The sequence below is a fragment of the Pomacea canaliculata genome, linkage group LG3 (assembly GCF_003073045.1).
Source record: "Pomacea canaliculata isolate SZHN2017 linkage group LG3, ASM307304v1, whole genome shotgun sequence".
Lineage (NCBI taxonomy): Eukaryota > Metazoa > Mollusca > Gastropoda > Architaenioglossa > Ampullariidae > Pomacea > Pomacea canaliculata.
In genome coordinates this window covers 5,905,746-5,927,220 of record NC_037592.1, presented here as the reverse complement: position 1 = coordinate 5,927,220, position 21,475 = coordinate 5,905,746, and the positions used below count along the sequence as shown (strand labels likewise).

General features: G+C 41.4%; 2 protein-coding genes across 2 annotated transcripts; both read left to right on the top strand.

Annotated features, from left to right (window-relative positions):
• The first annotated feature begins 10,257 nt into the window (after window positions 1-10,257).
• Window positions 10,258-11,250, top strand: LOC112558816. Its single transcript, XM_025229501.1, has 3 exons — window positions 10,258-10,366; window positions 10,594-10,759; window positions 11,035-11,250. Exons 1-3 carry the CDS (start codon window positions 10,267-10,269, stop codon window positions 11,180-11,182), a joined length of 414 nt encoding a protein of 137 aa, XP_025085286.1. The 5' UTR covers window positions 10,258-10,266; the 3' UTR covers window positions 11,183-11,250.
• Window positions 11,251-16,568: 5,318 nt separating this feature from the next.
• LOC112560196 (ras-related and estrogen-regulated growth inhibitor-like protein) lies at window positions 16,569-21,475 on the top strand. The gene is made up of 6 exons (XM_025231843.1): window positions 16,569-16,750; window positions 17,583-17,713; window positions 19,717-19,878; window positions 19,932-19,981; window positions 20,431-20,551; window positions 20,835-21,475. The coding sequence occupies exons 1-6, from the start codon at window positions 16,696-16,698 to the stop codon at window positions 20,970-20,972; spliced, it is 657 nt and encodes a 218-aa protein (XP_025087628.1). The 5' UTR covers window positions 16,569-16,695; the 3' UTR covers window positions 20,973-21,475.

Genomic DNA, 21,475 nt, shown 5'->3' with positions numbered 1-21,475 from the left:
GCAAACAGAGAAGTGTCGTCAACATCAAACCAGACGCCGATAAGCACGTGCAGTCACACTAGGCATGCGCAGACTGGAAAGTCTAAGACCGTGTATATGCGAGTGTGTTCATGTGTACTGCGCGTGTGTGTGTGCATGTGTGAATCAAATGGATTTTTCTGTTGTTTTTTTTAAAGATAATAAGAAATGTTATTTGTAAAAATAAAATAAGCACGGAGCAAGGTTGTTGACTGGGTAAAAGTCAACGCAGAATCAAAGGATTGATGTCTGTTTAAAAATGTAGATTTTACTTAACTGTAATAATTCCGTTCTTTCTTCTTATTTAAAGATCTATAAAATGTTGTAGAGATAGATATAGTCTATGCAGACGAGCTTTCTACATGTGTGAATAATCGGCTTAAAAAACACAAGTAGATAATGGCACAATATCCAACATGCTAAGGAGAGATTTGGCTAAAGTCTTGTTCATATTTTCGAGAATAAAATCTTTGTATTGGATTTCTTAAGTATGTATTGAATGTTTATATTGACAAGTATGCAATATGTATGTGAGCGTCTGTGTGAAAAAGAGAGGGGAGGAAGAAAGATAGAAAAAGAGAGAGGAGAAAGAGAGAAAACTTGAGGAAGAAAAGAAGACAAAGGGTTACAATAGGGAAGAGCTTAGCAAACATTTCCTGGAGACTTGTGATAACAAGCGACTAGCGAGTCCTACTTCGCGATGTTTTCTGTTCTCAGGTCAGACGACATCTGGACTGGTCTCTTCTCGCCAACACCCGGAGCAAAACCTACCCGATGGGAGTGGGACTGCTCCATACAGTCGGATGATGTACATTTCTGGGGAACTGGGGAACCTGATAGTTTGAGTGTCTGTTTTTGTGTCAGGTACAAACTGGCAGCCAGAAAACTCCATACCTGGACCTGCAAGGATCTTCACAGCATCGTCTGCGAATTTAACAAAGGTGAGTAGAATATGTTTGCACTGATTTATGTGTTACATCATTTCAGAAACCTAAAAAAGTCTTCATAATGATGAGGCCTTAAATACCAAACTCTTGCAAAATAACACCACCACTAACAAAAGCAATAATAATAAAACATGATAATTATTATCATTATTATTACTTACTTTTTGAAAAAAAGTTGATCCATGTTTATGTTTGCTTGGCTGCTCTTGCATTTGTGTTGGTCTCTCTGCGTTTGTTATTTAAATGATTTTTAAGCATATTTATTGACCTAACAGCAATACAATCTTTTGTTATATTAAATAAGTATTTTTTGTAATAGCAGAGTGGCATTTTGGAAAGGAGGCAGATTTCTTGGTTACAGTGACAGACAATTATGAAAGTCAACAAGACTGCTATTATGTAGATATGATTGCAGGTGGCTGTCGGTATGAGAAAAGCCCACTACCACTGCTTGCAGCCACCGTAGGATCTGTGAACTTGACAGCATCCACCCCAGACAGTTGCTGGGAACAGTGCATGGACCTTCCCCCTACATCCAGCGGAGAGGAATGTGTAGCTGCAGAGTTTAGTTTGGGAACTTGTAAAGGTTACCTAGGAGACAGGTTGCTGTCAACAACAGTGGCCTCATCAGCCAATAAATCCTCGATAGTGAAAAAATGCTTTAATGGTGAGTGAGTGAGTGAGTGAGTGAGTGAGTGAGTGAGTGAGTGAGTGAGTGAGTGAGTGAGTGAGTGAGTGAGTGAGTGAGTGAGTGAGTGAGTGAGTGAGCGAGTGAGTGAGTGAGTGAGTGAGTGAGTGAGTGAGTGAGTGAGTGAGTGAGTGAGTGAGTGAGTGAGTGAGTGAGTGAGTGAGTGATGCCAATGATTAAAGGCCAACATTCATTTGTAGCTCTCTAATAAAGAATATGCCATTTTCAGAGGATGTCAACATTAGTTACAAGAGCTACAACTACGATGACGAAAGTCGAACACCTCGACCAGCAGGAGATCCGTGCAGCGCCAACAAAACTACCATCCCTCCCGTTGTCCCCACGTCCACATCCTTTCAGCACAGCCACCAAGATCAGAGGAGACCACCATTCAGACGACTAGAGAACAGTCGAGTTCACAGGGTCAACTTTTGACGACGGAAATCATCTCGGAGCTGCCTAGTGAGACTGTCATCGTCGATAAGTCGACAACAAATGCCTCGCCCACCCTGCCTGTAGGTGACCTAGGTTCGGGCATTTCCACATTCAACGGGACCTCTCTAGCACGAGGTAAGCACATACAACTTCTTGAAAGCAGTGAAAAGCACTGAAATTGTTCTTCCCCGTATTGTTCTTTGAATAAAGTCAGTGCATTCTGGCTACAGTTTATTCTTCAGCTGTAGGAGAAACATTTTCTCTATTTTCAATTTCCGTCTTCAGGTTCTAAGTCATTGCTGTGCCGTGTATAAAATCTCATCCCAACATCTCCACCAAGCAACCCGCCATGAATCGCAGCACCACCTCCAAGTACAGAAGAAGGCTTCGCTCCGAATGGGGATCTCCCAGCATGCACAGCGTCGCCTCCTCCGCCATCTTCCTCACTTTCGCGGGAATTGTTTGCATCATGTTTGTGGTGTGCGACACCAAGAGGCTGATGGGACTTTCCCACCAAACTCGCCGCGGGAAAAATAAAAGCCAACAAATTTAGCCATTGACTAGCTATTAGACCTGCAAACAGACAGTCAATGAAATATCTGCCTCTGTCAACACATTTTTTATTTTTTATTATTTTTTTATTTAACGTAACACTTCATAAACAAGAAAAACAAGCGATTAACAAAACACTTCACAACCAGGGGAGAGAAGCGCATTTTGTCCATATTTAAGGTGTCATGTTTACCTCCCTTTACATGACAAGCCTTAGACTTTCTTTGGCTGCGGGCATTTTCAGGTCTTTAAAAGGTGCTTGAGTGCATGTTCTTTTTTATTTTCTCTTGTTTTATTTTGAATGGTGCACTTCGCTTTATGTGGGTATGAAAAAGAAGCTCAACATTGCACTTTATTTGCTCAAACTAGAATATATACAAAGACACTACATTGGAGAACTTTCGAGACAGCAGCCATGCCCTTAGGCTTAGTTCTGACTGTCGAAAACAAAGTTTTGAACAAGAGGACATCGGAAATTTCAAAATAAGTCCGAGACACATGTGTTTTTTAATATCAGCCCTGTATTTGTTTTTCTTCAAAAATAATGCACGTGCTTAAAAAGAAGTGTTATGCTTACTCTGGTCAAGCACCGAAAGGCACCGAGAAAAGAAATGTAGAAAATAAACAAGGAACTCTAGTAGTGATGAACATTTTTGAAATAAACATGATAATTACAGACTCACGGTGTTGTTACTATTGTGATGAGTGTTGTGTGGCATTTCTTACCTCTGTTCTACAAGGTTAATGAATACATAATACCTTCCCTCTCACACACTCTTTTTGTTTGTTTGTTTGTTTTTTTTTCTTGCAAGACAACAGAATCCGTGATTCACACAATACAATCCCATGACAATAGGTTCACGCATACTTAATTTTAAAAAAGTTTTCTTTAAATAACAATGGCAGAACGTAGAATGTTGTTCTGAATAATTAATTTTTTGAAGGAATTGTATAAGTTTCCCTAGTCTCTTGCAAGAAGAGTAACCCAGTCTACGTACATTGCTTTTGAAAAACACGTTTTCTAGCAAATACTTTTTTGCCAGAAAAGAAAAGCCAAAGTGAAAATAGAAATGTCAACATTAAACAAAAGAGTGTCGACAGAGTGTTAGAAAGCACTCATTATAAGATTATATCTCAGTCAAGTTCAGCAAAGGACGGTCTCCCGACAGCCTCTGCGCGTGCGAGCGATGAAAGCTCTTCACACCCAGAGACACAAAAAGTCTTCAGCGACTCGTGCATGACGTCACTGTGTGACCGTGTAGACCTCACGGAGCTCTGTGTGGACAGGACATCAGTGTTGTCCACAACCTGAGAGGTGCTGTCAGTGGCCAGGACAATGGTGACACGCAGGAAAGTCGTTTGCTGGTGTCGTCTGCTTCTGGTTACCTGGCAATACCTGCCGTGTGTCTGGGCGACATCTTACACAGGTGAGTGCCTTGGTTGTGAGGATCTCAGTAAACTTTGTTTTATTTTGTAAATATCGCGCATTGTTGATTTGATACTTTTGATTTTTGTAACTTAGTACGTCTTATTATGTTTAATAGACACACACACACACACACACACACACACACCTGTACTTTCTTTAGACGTTCTAAAGCTTTTGTTTGTTTGTTGTTGTTTTTTGCTTGTTAAGGTGTTATGATGTTTTTTGCGTTTTCTCATTAAACATAAAACTGGGGCGCGCGGTTGACAGGACCCCTCGAAGGTCTAAGACATTTTATAGCAAGTCACCTGTCGTCTGTTTGTCGCAGGCACGACAGCAGCTCAGTGGACACTGTACTCAGGTCTCAAGCTGTCTTGGAACGAGGCTTCCATGTTCTGCAAGTCTTTAGGAGGACATCTGCCGGTCGTCAACACCAAGCTGAAGTGGAACGCTTTTAATGCCACGGTTGTAAACTGGTACAAAAAGCCAATCTTCTGTGAGTTGACAAAGTTATCGATACATCAAAAAATTGACCCTCAAAAACAGAAATGTTGTTGAATTTGCAAACATAGTATACATAGAAATCGATACACAATAACATTTTTGTACATATTTATAATACCGCCATCATACCTTCGTTGGCAGGTTGTGTGTGTATATATATATATCATGTATATATTAATGTCATAGTAGGAGAGAGAGAGAGAGAGAGAGACAAAAAAAAAAGCAAAAAGAAACGTCCTTTCTTCCTGTCTTCTAACAGACATGACAATATTGTACCCTGTTTGTGTGAGCAGGGTGGACGACGCGTGGACTGGTCTGTTCTCACAAAGTCCCTCCGCTAAGCCCGATTCCTGGGAGGCCGACTGCTCACTACATCCGGGTGGACTGGACTTCTGGGGACCCTTGGAACCGAACAACCTGAATACTGACATGTGCGTCAGAATACAACTGGTCATCGCAAGACTATGCACCATCAACTGCACTTCTCCTTACAGTGTCATCTGCGAATTCGACCAAGGTATGATGAACCTGACTGCTCTTCTTCGCTTCGCGAGTCTTGAACAGCAATAAATACATATAATATTATAATGAAAATGGTATTGAATGGTCTCCATGTTTGCAGGTAGCTGTCGCTCCATCACAGGAGTTCATCCTCGTTGCTGGGACCGTCCTTGGGTACTACGAGTCTTGGTGCGACTACAGCAGCTGGGTGTTGGGACGAGTGTCTGAACTACACCACGACAGGCAGTGGACAAGAGTGTGTAGCAGCTACCTTTCTCTTGACAGTGTGCACAGGGTTACCTGGGGACACTTTATTGTCCCGACAAACTCTACATCGCAAACTCCAGAAACAAAAACAATGTTTAAAGAATGCTTTCGAGGTAAGTGTTTGTATTATTTCCTACAATTAAGCCTCTGACAGTGCCAAGACGATCATAACTGCATAACTTTCTTTAATTATTTTGATTGTTTGCTATGACAACAAGACCTTTTGAATAAAGTAATGAAATAATTTGTGATTAATTTTTTTTAAAAATGCTGGTCGGCAAAGCAATAATTAAAAATAAAGTGATTTTCAGACAATACCACCAACATTTACAACAACTACATCTTCGTCGATAGAAACTATATTCCTCGGCCTGCAGGAGATCCATGCAGCACGAACATGTCTTCTTTTGTGCCAGTGGTTCCTTTCCCAGCAATACCACGGGTGTCCAGACGAATATGGCACGGACAGCATGGTCAGGGCAGACGACAACTTCTCTACTGATTGATAGTTCTAGTCTACCGTTAAGTACTTCCCCTTTCAATAATACTACTATACAGACCAATGGTTCTACTCCACAGACCAATGGTTCTACGGTACAAACCTATAGTTCTACTCTACAGACCAATAGTTCTACTCTACAGACCAATAGTTCTACTCCAAAGACCAATAGTTCTACTCTACAGACCAATAGTTCTACTCTACAGACCAATAGTTCTACTCCAAAGACCAATAGTTCTACTCTACAGACCAGTAGTTCGACTGTACAAACCAATAGTTCTACTTCACAGACCAAAGGTTCTACTCCACAGACCAATAGCTCTACTCCACAGACCAATAGTTCTACTCCACAGACCAATGGTTCTACTCCACAGACCAATAGTTCTACTCCACAGACCAATAGCTCGACTCTGTATAGCAACAGGTTCTACTAAATCAGTCCCAGTTCTACTCTACCAGTTGCCAGTTCAAGGTCTGACATCAGGAACATCGCGGACAACACAAAGCAACGTGGAGATAACTGCAAACAGTGACAACAACACTGCCATGGACACCAACACTTCAGGACCAGAAAATACCTCCACGTCCACCTCTGGTCCAAAAGGTGAGGACACCCAGCTTCTGAGACGGTGATTAATAAAAGGTGGTCACAGGTTTTAGACTAAAGGAAAATTAAGAAAAAAATAGCGAGCAATGCAAGAGATTTTTTTTATTTTACTATAGGTTAAAGAAAAAAGTAAGATTGTATTGTGTTGTATTTTCTTGTATCTACTGACTCAGTTTCCCACCGCTGCTGTGCCCCGTGCATCAAACCCCTCCCCAGCAGCTTCGCCAGCATGGAGACCCCCATCATACGCCGCAGCAACACGTCCAAGGTACAGAAGAAGCTCAACTCCGAGCCGGGGTCTCCCAGTGCCTACACCTCCACCTCCTCCGCCACCTTCGTCATCGTCGTAGGAGTTGCTGGCTTCCTGTTCATAGCGTGTGACATCAACAGGTTGATGATACTTTGCAACAAAAAACTCCGAAGAAAGGCCGAGAAACTGAGGGAGTAACAAGTTTAGTTATGGAGTAGGAGCTATTGAATCATGTATCTTTAATGTTTAATGTTGGTGGTGGAGGGGAGGGTTTATGACATTTTTACTGATTAATTGAATTTTTGTCTACTCCTCCGGACAGTTAGAGATGACGGTGGGCTAACGTGGTGACAGGATGATGGGTCTATCTGTGATGTTTATTTGTCTTCCTCATAAACAACAGTAGTTGTACGTTTCATCCTTTTCTCCTTTTCATCAACGACCGTTTGAGCTCATGGATTGATATGGATGGTGAAGTTTGCCGATGAAACCACGGTGGTAGGTCTTATAAATTTGCATACAGAACAGTTGAATCATTGGTGTGTATTATAACGGATCAACAATTTCCTAGTTTCGACAACTCTTTCTTAATTTATGATTTTCCGAAATGTGTTTGTCCTTTCCACTGATGTCCTTCACTGATGGCACGCGGCTAAAGAATTCACCGTATTTTATAAATTTATTCTCCTTTTATGCATAAAAATAATCCCTTTTAGTTTTCTTTTTCTCTTCCTTTCTCTCGATTTAACCATCATTGAAAGTGTTTATCTGCATCAAAGCAATTGTATCTTATCATTTTTCTGATTCTATTTAATCTTTACAATATGATAAATAAATTTCATTCGTTTGAATTAATAATTGATGTTTTATAAAACATAGCAAGTATTGCTATTTTTTAATGTCTCACAATGTGACGAATTTATCTTGCCTTGTTTTAATTTGTTTCAAGCTCGACTTTTTATGTCTCCCGCCGAGACTAATGTGATTAGCGGCGGACATCATGTCTTTAAATAAATTATTTAATAACGTGTTCATTGTTTCTTAATTTTTGTTTGGCTGTTGCATTTATTTGTTTGGTGTCCGATTTATTGGTACATGCATACTATTTTATGAGCATGTGTGAATATTATATATTCATGGATTTAGTGTGTCTATAAGGAATAGGCAGAAAAAGAGAGAAAGACTTATTAACCGTTTACTAACCGAGACAGGCCTTATAAACTATTTTTAATTCGGCTGTTCTCAACCGATGGACTGAGGACTGCAAAGACCTGTACGAGGTTAGGTAGCAACGGGAGGAGGTCAAAAGAGATGAACATAGTCTGAAGGGAGGAAAGTCGCCAGGTGTTGATAATGTGGCAGATGAGCATCTCAAGCAGGGTGGGGAAGAAAGTACAAAGTCTCTGTAAGGAACGGAGGGTTATTGCCCTTGTCTGTTGGGAGGCAGGGATTGTTGCCCTTAATATTCATAGCTAAGTAAGGAGTTCAGGAATTACCCACGTGTAGGAAAGACGAACAGAAGTATATCATCGCCCGGTGTATCTGCCGAACCAACACCTGTGGTTCTGGGATACTGTAGTGTGTCGCAGGTGTGTCTGTTAAGTCAGTACCTGCCGATTTGAATTATTGAAGTGGATCGTCAGGTGTGTCTGCCTAGTCAGTACCTGCTGTTCGGAGTCTGCAAGTGTATCATCGTCAGCCAAGTGTGTCAGCCTAGTCGACACTCATTGCTCTGGGTACAGACACTGTATCGTCGTCAGCCTGGCATGTTGGCCTCGTCCACCCCAGCATAGTGTTTTTCAAGAAAAATTATTCAAGGAAGTGTAAATGTGTGTGTAAGACTGAATGCTCTTGGACTTCACCGACCGTAAGTGAGAAATTTGGAACTACTAAGGTAGCTTTTGTTTAAATAGATTGAACGACGGAGAGGTTTACAGTCGCCTATGACATTGATGTGCAATTTTTACTTTGACAGTCATTACATGTATTTGAGTTACGTAAACCTTGTTCTACCTTAAAATAAATAAAAGACTCCTACAAGATAATTATAGAGTTGAAAGCCCACCCTTATCAACCATCCATCATGCTAAAGATCATACGAAACCGCAACAACACCATTTCAGAGGAGGTGTTAGCAGAATAACAGGATGGATTCAGACCAGGTAGAATCACAGATGAGCACATCTTCAACTGAGGCATCCTTCTAGAAAAAGCATCTTCAGCATCAGCATAACCTTTACTACAACCTCATTGAGTTTAAAACGGCATTCGAAGGTCTGCCACGAGGGGCTATGGCATATAATGCAAAAATTGAACACTGAAGACCTCGTTCAAGTCACATAAGCACTATATAATAGCTCAAATAGTAGAGTGGAGCTATTTATGTGCATCAATGACAATAGAGAACTGACTGCCATGGTCATGAAGCAAGATAAGTCGTTGCCCCGGGTAAACAAAGGGAAATCAGTGATAAGCGTCTTCTCTCTATCTTTGAGGTATAGTTATAGAGCAGTGGTAGAGATGCCAGAGACTAAAGTAATAGAAAACAATATTCGTTGTTAATCTATGGAGATGTGGTCTTTGCTATTGATGTTCTCATTTTGCCACGTGGCAACGGCCAGACGTGTATAGGTGGACTGCTGTCTGTTTGCCAAGACCAACGCTTAGCCTCTTGCGAAGTTCTCAGCTGCTAGTCTCGGCGAGCCGTAGCAAAGAATGTGAACTAAACCGGAAGCTTTGTAGCCTAATGCCTCGTTTTAGCAGTTAATTGGAAAAAAAATCGTCAGCGAGCAAGTTCGTGGACACGGCTAATTCCTGTTCATGACTACGACCTAATGTGTTGTTGCTATTGTGGCGAGTACTGTACGCCAGTTTCTCCTGTTCGAAAACTTTAGAAAGCAAAATGCATTATTTATGTTTACAACAGCATGATGGTAGTTCTACCTGCTCCTCTCGCTCGCGCACCCCCCACACACATTGCGCTACCGTTTTTGTTCGTATTATCTCGCAAACAATTTTTTAAAACTATCCTTGCACACACTTCATTCCACACATCATATGTTCACGCATTTTGATTTTAACATTTCTACAATATGATAATGCAAGAAGCCCCGAATAGTCTAGAAAATAACGAGTGTTCCTTAAATAATTATTAAACTCTTTAAAACATTTCTTTCACGAAAGACCCACCCAGTTGGTACATATTGCAAGATGCACGTTTCTCTCAAATCGTTACCTTTTTATCTTCATACAAAAGCTGAAGCTAGAACTTCGAGAAGAAAAGTTACAAATAGAACTGCTCCCATGGAAACGTCAACATTCGACAAGAGTTTCGATTCGGCAAACGAGCATGACAAAGAGCACTTACTCTAACGATTATCTCGGTGAAGCTTGGCAGATGGCACTTCGTCCTTTGCCCTTGTCCGTACAATGTCCCCCATACCCGAGGCTGTCCACGGACTGGAGGACCAACCCCAGGCCGGCTCGCGCATGACGTCACAGTGTCAGAGGGTGTGCACGTCCCCTTGTCCGCGTGCAGACGACATCCGGGTGGTCCAGAGCGAGTGAGATCCATGATGACAATGGTCGCACGAAAGGTAGTCGTATTTCGGTGTGGGATGCTTGTCTTTGCCATCGAGTGTCTGTCCTGCTTCTCTGCGACATCTTCTGCAGGTTGGTATGGTAACGAGTCACACCAGTCTTCAGTCCACTTGTCTGTCTTCTTTCCTCAGTATCGGTGTTGGTTTTATGGTTTTTGATCCTATTGGTATACAAGTGATTGCAACCTTTGTGAACTTTGATTCCATGATTTTATGACAGACTTTGTAACTGATACAACTTCCGGTTTCTCTGGAGAAGAAGACATTTTATAGCAAGTCACCTGTCGTCTGTTTTCGTAGGCACGACAGCAGCTCAGTGGACACTGTACTCAGGTCTCAAGCTGTCTTGGAACGAGGCTTCCATGTTCTGCAAGTCTTTAGGAGGACATCTGCCGGTCATCAACACCAAGCTGAAGTGGAACGCTTTTAATGCCACGGTTGTAAACTGGCAAAAAGCCAACTTGTCGTGAGTTGACAAAGTTATCGATACCTAAAAGAAAATTTGACCTTTGGAAACAGAAACATATTGAATTTACGAACATAGTATACCTAGAAATCAATACACAATAACTGTTTGTACATATTTACAAACACCGCCATCGCACACACTTTGGCAGAAATAAGTGTGTGTATATATATATATGAATTTTATAGTAAGATAGAGACAAAAGAAAATGCAAAGAGAAACTTTCTTTGTTACTGGTGTAGACGACATGACAGTACCCTGTTTTGTGTGAGCAGGGTGGGACGATGTGTGGACTGGTCTGTTCTTACAAAGTCCCTCCCCTGTGCCCAATTCTTGGGAGGCCGACTGCTCGCTACAGCCGGACGGACTGAACTTCTGGGGACCCTCGGAACCGGACAACCTACATACAGAACTTCTGTGTGAGGTACAAACTGGTAAGCAACGACTGCATACCACGCTCTGCAGTTACCCTTTCCAACATCGTCTGCGAATTCGACGAAGGTAAGTTTAACTTGTTTGCTTTACACAATTATCATCTATCAATCATCATCATCATCATAGCATCAATGTAGCCTAAAGGAGAGCTGACCGTTTCCTCAGACTGTGACAGACAACCTCAAGTCGACTAACGAATTATTTTCCGTTTCCCTGTTTTCAGGCAGCTGCCGCTCCACCACAGGATCCCTGCTGCAAACCCTGTTACACACCACCCTCAGTAAGGGCCACACTGAAGCCAGTTGCTGGAATGAGTGCCTAAACTACCCTCCCACGGGGAGTGGACAGGAGTGCGTGGGAGTAACATTCTCTTTGTTGGGATTGCTGGTGGAACCTGTACAGCCTACCTGGCAGACATTTGCAATCCCTTCAAGCTCTTCACTATCATCAACCCTGTTAGATACAACGATGGTTAAAGAATGCTTTCGAAGTAAGTGTATCTGGTATTGTATTCATGATGTATCCTCCGTAGCGATCATCACTGTCAAATAATGGAGGTCAGGGTAGAAGTGACCTGAATGTGGAAGAAGACAGTAAATTAACGTGGGAAAATATTTATAATTGTCAATAATACGGACAAATTCCTTTAATTATTAAATAAAAAGACACAGAGTTAAATTATAAAAGTTGATAAAATTCTATTTTTTAACTAAGTTTAGAGTTTTAATAGAGCTGCATTCCTTATCAAAGGAATCTGAATTTTCTGGATATTTTTTTTTCGCTTTTCAAACGATGGCGTAACCAAGACAGTAGTCAAGATGGCTGATGACACTCAGAATCACACCCATCATCATTCTAATCATTATAAATCAAGATTATTAATTTGTACATGGTGTTTGACCATTGCCAGTCAACTGCCTATCAGAACTAGACATTTCTGCGATCATGTATGTTGGGTTATCTTGTGTTCAAACCGTTTATCGGGACGAATTCCATTTGATGTTCTTAATTTTTCTTCTGATGAACAAAAAAGTGTTGTTTCACTTGGATTTAAATAGAGACATGCTCTGGATTTTAATTATTTATGGATTATTTATTGGGTCAAAGGAAATGGAAAAATGTTTTTGAGATGCTTTTTTTTGTATAAAATCATATCATTTTCAGCCAACATCACCGACTTCTGCAGCAACTACACCTTCGTGGACAACAGCAACACGCCGCTGCCTGCAGGAGATCCTTGCAGCTCCAACACAACTTCTTTTGTCCCGGATGTTCTTGTTTCCATCAATTCCACCTGCATTCACACATCTGCAGCTTCTTCGTCCCAGACATCAACTTCAGGGAAGAACTTAGCTCAGACGACAAAACAACAGTCAGGCAATGTATCCCAGACCGGAACAACATGGCCGACTACGACAACGACTTCTATGCCTAGGAACTTTGATATTGGGTCTACCATGCCGGTTAACAGCTCTACATACTCCATCATCACTTCTACTGTAGAGGTCACGAATTCTACCCGGGTAAACAACTCTACACACTCGATCACCAGTTCTACCAAACCAGTTGCCACAGGGTCGACATCAAGCACCTGGGGGACAGTGCAAAGCAACGATGGGCTGACCACAAACAGAGACATCAGCACTCAGGTTGGCACAAGCACTTAGGACAGGAAAGGACGACGGGGGGACTCACTCTGCCTCCCTCTGACCCCGTTTCTGACTTCACAAAGTATGTTTCTACATCAGAGAAGAGTCCTTCGACAACAGGTAAGAGTACTATTAGCTACTTCTTATTTTTAATAATAATCATAATAGTAATAATCATCAACATCGTCATCAAAGGATTTAGAAACTCATTTTCTGTTGTGTTTCGCTCAGGTTTTCAGCCGCTGTTGTGCTCGTGCATGGTATTCCTACCCAACACCTCCTCTAGGTTGGAGAATACCATCATCCATCGCAACATCACATCCAAGTACAGAAGAAGCCACAACTCCGAGTGGGGATCTCCCAGCGCCTACACCTCCACCTCCTGCGCCACCTTCGTCATTGTCGTCGTCGTCGGCTGGCCTCCTGTTTGTGGCGTCCGACATCAACAGATGCACGTGTCTTTTTCGCAAAAAGCGCCGAGGAACAGTCGAGAGATTGTCAGAATAATTAATTTAGCCACGAACTTGAGGAATGGACTCTTGAAAAATGTTTGTCCACGTTTCTGTGTTGGTGCTCTAGTCCTACCATCTCCGTTTTCCAATATTTTCTGGAGGATGATAATAGTCATTCTGGTCAGATCAGACACAAACTGACTCTCTGCCATCTTTTAACTTTTAAAAATTTTCTTCTTATTTATTGTTTCAATCTCATATGTATATTTTTGCAACCCTGACCAAGCCAGGCATGCACAGTATTCTGTAGTTATCTATGTTATGGGATTTCTCATTGTGTCTTTCAGGTCAATGGCTCATAGTCTGTAAATTTACTTATTGGCAAGATCATGAGGCCAGTAAATAAACTTGTTATATATTTATCTTTATTACTTTCCTATATATCTGTGTGTAGTAGACCGCATATAAATGTGTTTTAAAGCGCACGTAAATCAACAAAAATATAAATGTAATTTTATTTTCTATTTTTTACCCACGTGAATATTTATTCTCAGCTGGATTGATGTACATATGAATAAATGATTAAATAAATGTATGATTAGTTAATGGATATTTAACTCATTATTATTACTTTTGTTTTCGTTTACTTGAGCTGTTTATCAAGCTGACCGAGGAGGTTAGTTCTGTACACACAGACCAGAAAGTGAAGATGTATTTACTCCCAGGTTGAAGGATCAACATCCGCGGAGAAAATGTAGTGCGAAGACAAACATCGACGTGGATCGTTCGTGAAATAATTGAGTGAAAATCATTAACACGAGCTCAGCAAATGTTCTCCACAGTAGCAAGTGAGGAAAATAGAATGCTCTTGAAAGAAAACAAATTAGTTTATTTGGCACAAGTAGTAACTGCAAGAAAGCACTTCGTCCCTTTTTCTGGGGATGGAGAAGCTCCAGTGTTTGTTTGTCCACACTTCTTTTCATCACCAGAGAAGAGCCGACTGTCTCTTTTGATGAAGATGGTTTTCTTTCCCTTCGAGAACATTACAGTCTTTTAAAACATTTTTGGGAGTATTTTGTTGACATGAACACATACCATTCTTAAAACCATTTTTATCTTTTTCAATACCATTAAATATTTCTGACGAGTTTAAACTCATTTCTTGATATTGTTGCCTATTTGTTACGTTCGAAAAAGCTGCATGAAGATTGCAATGCTAATGGTAATGACAAGGTAATGACAAGGTAATGCTAGGGGTTGGTTCAAGAAAATTGCGATCAGTTAAAAAAAAGAGCGAGCAAGCAAACAGAAAAGGATAGACTAGTTAGAAGAAAGTTTAATAAAAATGTTAATGGAAATTTTCCTGGAATCGTGAGGACTCTAAATATTTGATTGAGATGTTTCCTTTCTACCCCAGCTCTCACTCCTTCGCTTTTATTTGTCTCGACTTTTTATCTCACTCTCAATAAATATTTTTCCTGTCTCTCTTCATTCTTTCTACTTTCTTTGTGTACTTTTCTCCCTCGATCTTGCTCCTCGTTTCTTTCTGTAATTATTCTAGTTTTGGTGGGTCCGGTGAGCTCTCTTGCTCCTTCTTTCATTCTTTCTCTTTTTTTCTCTTTCTTTCCTCTGTTCCATGTAGCTATGTATTTATTTATGTTTCCTTTCTTTCTTTCTCTCTGTCTTTGTTTGTCCTTTGCCTTTCAGAGTGTTTGCATGTCCAGATTTGTTTCATCATTGCCAGAGTTCAAAGTAATAATTCATTGTGCCTAAAAGTGCTTTGTTTTCTTTTAAACTTCAAACGCCACGAGCTTTGAGGTTAAAAGTTTCAGTAAACATAGAAACATTCAAGGGTTTTTTTTATTCAAAGACATTTCAACACTTGTCGTAGCTTATTGATTTTTCTTATTTATTATTTATTTATTTATGTCTTCTATTAAGAAGTCGTCACCCTCTGTTCAAAACATTGACTTAGCTATTGATTCTTCTACAATTAAAAAATCTGACTAGTCAGAGAGGGAGCTTTGTTAAAAATTACGGGGTAGGGAGTAGTTAATGTATTTCACCCAGGAACAACCTTTCGCACACAAAAGAGAAAGGACCGCAGCACAACTTTACGAAATTTCAAAACACAGAAGAAAAAGAATTCTCCATAGTTTTTTTTTTTCAAAACCTTTGTTTTTGCCAGCAGATTACATCCAGCTCCCTCACCTACCACGGACTCAGGTATGTCACAGACCACCTGTAAGCCGCCAGACACACCTGGGCTCGGCCAATGGCGCACCTGACGTCTGCAAGATGACGTCAGTCGACTGACAAAACACGGGGGAGTGGGGAGGAACAGGCGCAGTACCTGCCGAGTAAACTGTATTGAATGGCTTACCTGTGGAGCTGATTGGCGCCAACGATTTATTTGTTTATCAGCTTGAGGGTTGTTTGTTTTTTTTTTGTGTGCTGTTTTTGTTTTTTTTAAGAACTAACACTTCCACAACACGGCTCAGAAAATACTGGACAGTAGACCAAACAGGAAGACAGAGCAGGTATCTTGTTTCCTTACTTCCTTCTTTCTTCCATTCATTCTTTCTCGCTTTTATTCAATCTTCTTTTGTTTTACCTTTTTCATTTCACACATACAGCACAAACACACACACAACATTCACACAACATTGTTCCAATCAACATCGACACCAACATAAACTCCCTTTCCTCCCTCCCATCGCTCGTTCTGCCCTGCACGTGCCTCTCCAGCTCCCTCCCTCACTCACTATCACACCTTGATGGGAGGCTGCACCCGGCGGACCTAAACAAAAATCTACAAATAGGAACATCACGCAAAGTATGGCAGGAGGCAATTACACCTTGCCAAATTCCTAAACCCTCTTAAATATCACCGCCAGCCCCGCCGCCCCAGGGACTCCGGGTAGCAGACGCCGCACACCCCGAGTGTTGTTCTCAGAGCCAGTCTCTCAGCTGCTTCCCGTCGAGGCGACAGACCCTCGGTTAAAAGAGTTCCAGAGCTTTGGATGTAGACCATCTGCTCTGTTGGAAAGGGTTATTAGGATAAACTCTTGGACAAAAGCCTTTAGACTGAGTTGTTTGAACATTTTCACATCTGTGTCGAGGAACCTAAGTCACGAGTTAGCTTCAGTTCCTATCAAAGCCCTGACAGTCTAAAGAACTGTGAACAACACCTGAACGACAAGTGGATCTGATGAACGTGGCATTTAACTTTTTAGTTTTAAATTGAACAAGAAAGGATGTGGTTCAGGATACTTTAGTGTAGCTGTGATATAGTTTTTTGATAATCAGACCCACTGAGACAGTTTAAAATAAAAGCAAAACAATTTTATTGTTCAAAGAGTTACAGTCGTATTGGACTATCTGAACCTTCATCGACGGGATGAAGTTTCCTGTTCACATTATCATTCTTGGTCAAGAAGGGGTAGGAAAGTCAGGTAAGTCTTTAATTCGTTTCACAAAACAATATAATTTTTTTAAATCAGCTTTTTGTCTACATAGAGCTTGCTTTCAATGAAATAAATGAGTTTCAAGATTATATCGTTATTAAGCTTATATTTTCATTTATCCTTTGCTGTTTATTCGCGACTGGTTCAAAAGTAAAACAATGGAAGTAAGCCGTTTGAATCTGGTTTTTTCCAGCAATTAGACACTAACAACATTATAAAGTATCGCTTTAATCAATTGATTAAAAATTCTATCAAAGTGTTTTGAAACAAAGTAGACAGATGAGAGAGAGAAATGGTGTGGCTGAGAGATGAAGAAACGGACACAAAAAAATATAGAGAGATATTGGGAAAAATAAAATCTCTTCTTCACCTCTTATACAACTTCTTGTGGGGTGAGGAAATGGTTCCCCGAGTCTCAAAGTTCAATGTTCTAGCCCCATCTCTAGGCTGAGATTATTTTCATAAAGAGGTATGTAGAAGGTGGAGTTGTGAGAGATCCTTTCCCGTCTTAAAGACGACCACAGGTGAGGACAAACAACCTGTTGAAACTTTTAATGTAACAATTATAATGATGATTATCATCGACTACCTGTCTCCTCTTGACATTTTTACCTGATTAATTCCTTCCCACCCTCACCTTTTTTGTCCACGTTCCAAAAATTGCAGCATGTAGATAAGGGAGAGAAGCTGCAAGGAGGAGGACTGAACACTTATCTCCCCCTCTCTACTTGTCTTTCTTTACCTTTTTGCTGAAAAGTCTCATGGCGGCGATAAAAGCGACTTTATTTCTCATCTTTATTATTTCTCACTCGTTTTCCAGCTCTTGTGGTTCGTTTCCTCACCCGCCGTTTCCTCACCGAGTTCGCAGAAACCGACGAAATCGACTATGAACGAACGATAACCCTCGACGACCGGCAGGTGTCGCTTCGCATCACTGACGTCAGTGGAAAGGTAGGAAATGATGGAATTTGTATTTCTTTCTTTTTATTCTGTAATTTATTCCTTTTTCTGTTTTTCTTTCGCGCGCTCTTTTATTTCAGAAGAAGGGGACTGAGCATGACAAAGGGAAGGTGACAAAGGTTGTTTAAAATTTGAACAGGTCACACCGTTCACAGGTCATCTATTATTACCGGTAACGGGAACTTTACGGCTTTCTGTTTCTGCTCTTTGACTCCTTTGAGGTATCTGTTTGTGAATAATACAGGAAAGAGAACGAGAGTGATGCGAGAGAAAAAGAGAGAAGATGAGAAAGATGAATAGAGAAAAACCATTAGTCTTCCCACCTGACATAATCTTATTTGCATCTTTAGGCTGATGTTGGCCTGTATGTACATCATTTGCGATGATAATAAATTGCAAATAAATTTCGGTAATTAATCCCAGTCTGAACGAAAACATTTGTAGTTATGAATGGAGGAATGAATGTGAGAGAAAAGTAAAATTGTTCTTTTCGTAACTTTATGTCGAGGACTGAGGTGTTGAAATCTTTGCTTATCTCGGGGTTTGGTGTTTCGTGAGAGTCTGGCCAATCTTCTCTGTTTCTCCTGGTCTGTAACTAGTCAGGAACTACTAGATTATGTGAGTTTTATTAGTGGAGCTGTAGAGGGTACAGTTTCCACTAGAAACTCAAGTTTTGTCATAGTCATTGCCTGTCTTCTTTTTCTTCTTTTTTCTCTCCCTGAGCTCTCTGTTTGTACTTTACGCGATAGCGAGTCTGCCAAAAATAAAAATAAAATTTAGAAATGAATAAATTTTGTGTTTTGAGACAATTTTTATTAATAGCAATGTTCAAACGAAGCTGTCACAATCCCTAATTAACAGTTGGAAAATCAACCATAGCGGATAACCTCCCCTGTTGCTCATGCTGCTCATGTCTGTAACTCCTTCCACACAATTGTTTGCCACAACTTCCACAGTCTTATAATTACTGTTTATCTTCTACGGCCTTTTGCATCCCGGTTTATCGGAATCACGTAGTTGAATTGTACCACGTGATGACAACGTAAGGACACTATAGTTCATCCACAAACCAATCTTATCATCATCTACCCACACAGTTGCCAATCCTTATACTCCTTCACCCTCCTTTTCTCACCTGCATGGCTTCGCTAATTTTCTATCTCTTTAATCTTAATTAAGAAACGAGCCACCGTCGCTCTTGAAGTCTAATGTCTACATGGCCAGTAGTCTCGATAATGAAGTTCCTTAACGATAACCCTCTTGTAAAACTGCAGTTTCTCCATACTCATCTCTCACCACCAACACAAAATATACTACTGTAGCTGAGGTGTCCATCATTCAGTTCATTTTTTGCATTTAAACTAAAACTAATTGATTTGTTTACTTGGCAACTGATGCTTTGATATTTCCCCAAGAAGGCTGACAATAATATAAATTGTCAGATAATTTCATTTACACGACATCTATCTTAGTTTCAAGTGCACCTTTATCCAAATGCGGAGGAACAAAGTTGCACCCTGATGTGACTGGGGGCATCTTGTACCCAGGAAGTTGGCTGATTGTCGAAATGTGTTTCCAGACTAGTGTCTAAAAATAGTTTTTCCGAACGCCTGGCTGCCAGCTCAAAGGAAGAGGTTAAGAGAAACCTTAACTCCTGAAGAGATATGGATAGGGTGCGATCAAAGACTGTGAGAGAACACCAGCGAGATAAAACTAGTGTAACGATGAAAGCAAAGTTCTTGGTGATGAAGGACAGGTAGAAATGTGGAGGTGGAAGGATGTCTGGTTGTGTTTGTGGCGGCGGGTGGGAGGGATTAGAGAAAGGATGGAGGGGTGGTGTTCATGTGATCGTACAGTGAGCTTTGACGATTTTCAGCATTCGTTATTACGGGTGTGATTACACGGGTGGAATGGATCAGTATCGTCAAGCACTTCATTGCTACTACTGCCATATCAACCTATCACCACTATAACTTCCGTGCCTGTATTTTCAGAGCTTGCAGACGAGGGCTGCATCCAGGGAGCTGCTGATGCAGGCGGACGCGGCCGTCGTGGTGTACAGCGTCACTGACCAGTCCAGCGTCACAGCCGCACGTCACGCGCTGCACTGCATCCGCAAGTACCGGCCGCCACCTCTGCGCCATCGCAGACTCCAGGTACCAGGGGTGGGACGCAGACGAGTGATGGCGGGGTGGCCGACAACACCAAGCCTCTGCCGGTGCTGCTGCTGGGCAACAAGAGCGATCTGGACCACATAAGGTACACGGCTTGGGTGGTAGGGTATGAGTAGTGTGGAAAATAACGATAAGTATACAGGGAACACAACAGTTTGGACGACATTATGTAAGCATCTGGGGAACAAAGGAAGGAATGAAACACAAAAGATCGACTTACACAAACAGGTCTGGGACCTCACCGGCTAGTTATTGGTGGTAGCAGGAAGTGCTTGGAAGGAAGGAGAATTTTCGTGTAAATATGAGTTTGTATGTCTCGGTGTGGCGAAGAGAAAAAAAAATAGTAATGATGGGACTACGACGACGACGTTGATAATGATAGCAATATTGACGATGACGACAATGGTGGTGGTGGTGGAGGTGATGACAGCAATACCTACTGCAACAGTAGTGATAGTCATAAATATAATAATAACCATGACACTGAAGATGGCGACTTGCAAAGGTTGATGATGAGTTGTTGACTGTGTACAGGACGGTGAAGAGACACTGTGAGCCGTCAGACTGGACGTCAGACTTCACGCTGACAGCCGAGTGTTCAGCTCGTGACGATGCTGATGGCGTTCGTGTCTTATTCCACAAACTCATTCGGAAGGTCAGCTCTGTGTTCCCCAGTCCCTTCCCTTCCGTCTTGTCCCGTCTTTCTGTCATTTCTATTTCTTTTTTCCTCTGTCTTCATTCATTCATTCATTTCTTTGTTTATTTTGTTCTCTTTATTTAAGAGAAACAGCAGACTGTAGTCACCCTCCGAGTGATTTACTTGAACATGACCTGCATTCCAAACCAAACCCCCATTAAAAACATTTTGTCTTGCACTGAATATAAATACATCATGGTTTAGTCTGATCTGTGAACTCTGACCCCGAATGACGTGGCAGGTGCTGCAGACCCGAGAAGCCGGCAATAAAGGTGGCCGCAAGATGTCGCACGCCTCCCTGGGCTCCCCCAAGCAGCTGCGGTCCACCATCAAGCGTCGCTTCAGCATGTTCAGCAGAGAGCGCATCTCCACCCTGTAGCCATGGCAACAGCACGTGACAACAGAACGCCTTCACTGGGCGTTGTTATGGTGGACACAGTGTGTGTGAATGCTTATGCACGTGTGTGGAAGTGTGTAAATGCATCTAGGTGTGAGGGAGTGGTTCACTGAGTCTAAGAGTCAGAGACGAACGACTAGAAAAATTATTACTGTTGGACATCACGAACATTTTTTTTTTTAAATTGTCGTGTATGTTTAAAATTTCAATATAACTGCACCAAGGTCTTGTCTACAAAAACTGTTTACCAAGCTGTTGTATATATTTATATCGGGAAGACATACTGCTTCGTGTCACTAATTCATGCCGACCATGTGTCGTTGGGTTCTACATTATTGATGCCCTTCACCGAGTTATGGACATTAAAACTGAGTCTTCTCCCAGCCTCGCTCCTGCTGTTCATTTATTTACACACGGAGCCAGCAGGTGTTCTTGTCTACCTGTTCACTACCTGTACGCATTTTTCTATCGCAGGATATATTTTT

Excerpts from the sequence above, each read along its gene's own strand:
- LOC112558816 (XM_025229501.1), top strand. The coding sequence starts at position 10,267 with ATGATGACAATGGTCGCACGAAAGGTAGTCGTATTTCGGTGTGGGATG. Across the intron at positions 10,367-10,593 it reads CTCTGCGACATCTTCTGCAG|GCACGACAGCAGCTCAGTGG; the intron begins GTTGGTATGGTA and ends CTGTTTTCGTAG. Across the intron at positions 10,760-11,034 it reads TGGCAAAAAGCCAACTTGTC|GGTGGGACGATGTGTGGACT; the intron begins GTGAGTTGACAA and ends TTGTGTGAGCAG.
- LOC112560196 (XM_025231843.1), top strand. The coding sequence starts at position 16,696 with ATGAAGTTTCCTGTTCACATTATCATTCTTGGTCAAGAAGGGGTAGGA. Across the intron at positions 16,751-17,582 it reads AGAAGGGGTAGGAAAGTCAG|CTCTTGTGGTTCGTTTCCTC; the intron begins GTAAGTCTTTAA and ends CTCGTTTTCCAG. Across the intron at positions 20,552-20,834 it reads TCCACAAACTCATTCGGAAG|GTGCTGCAGACCCGAGAAGC; the intron begins GTCAGCTCTGTG and ends ATGACGTGGCAG.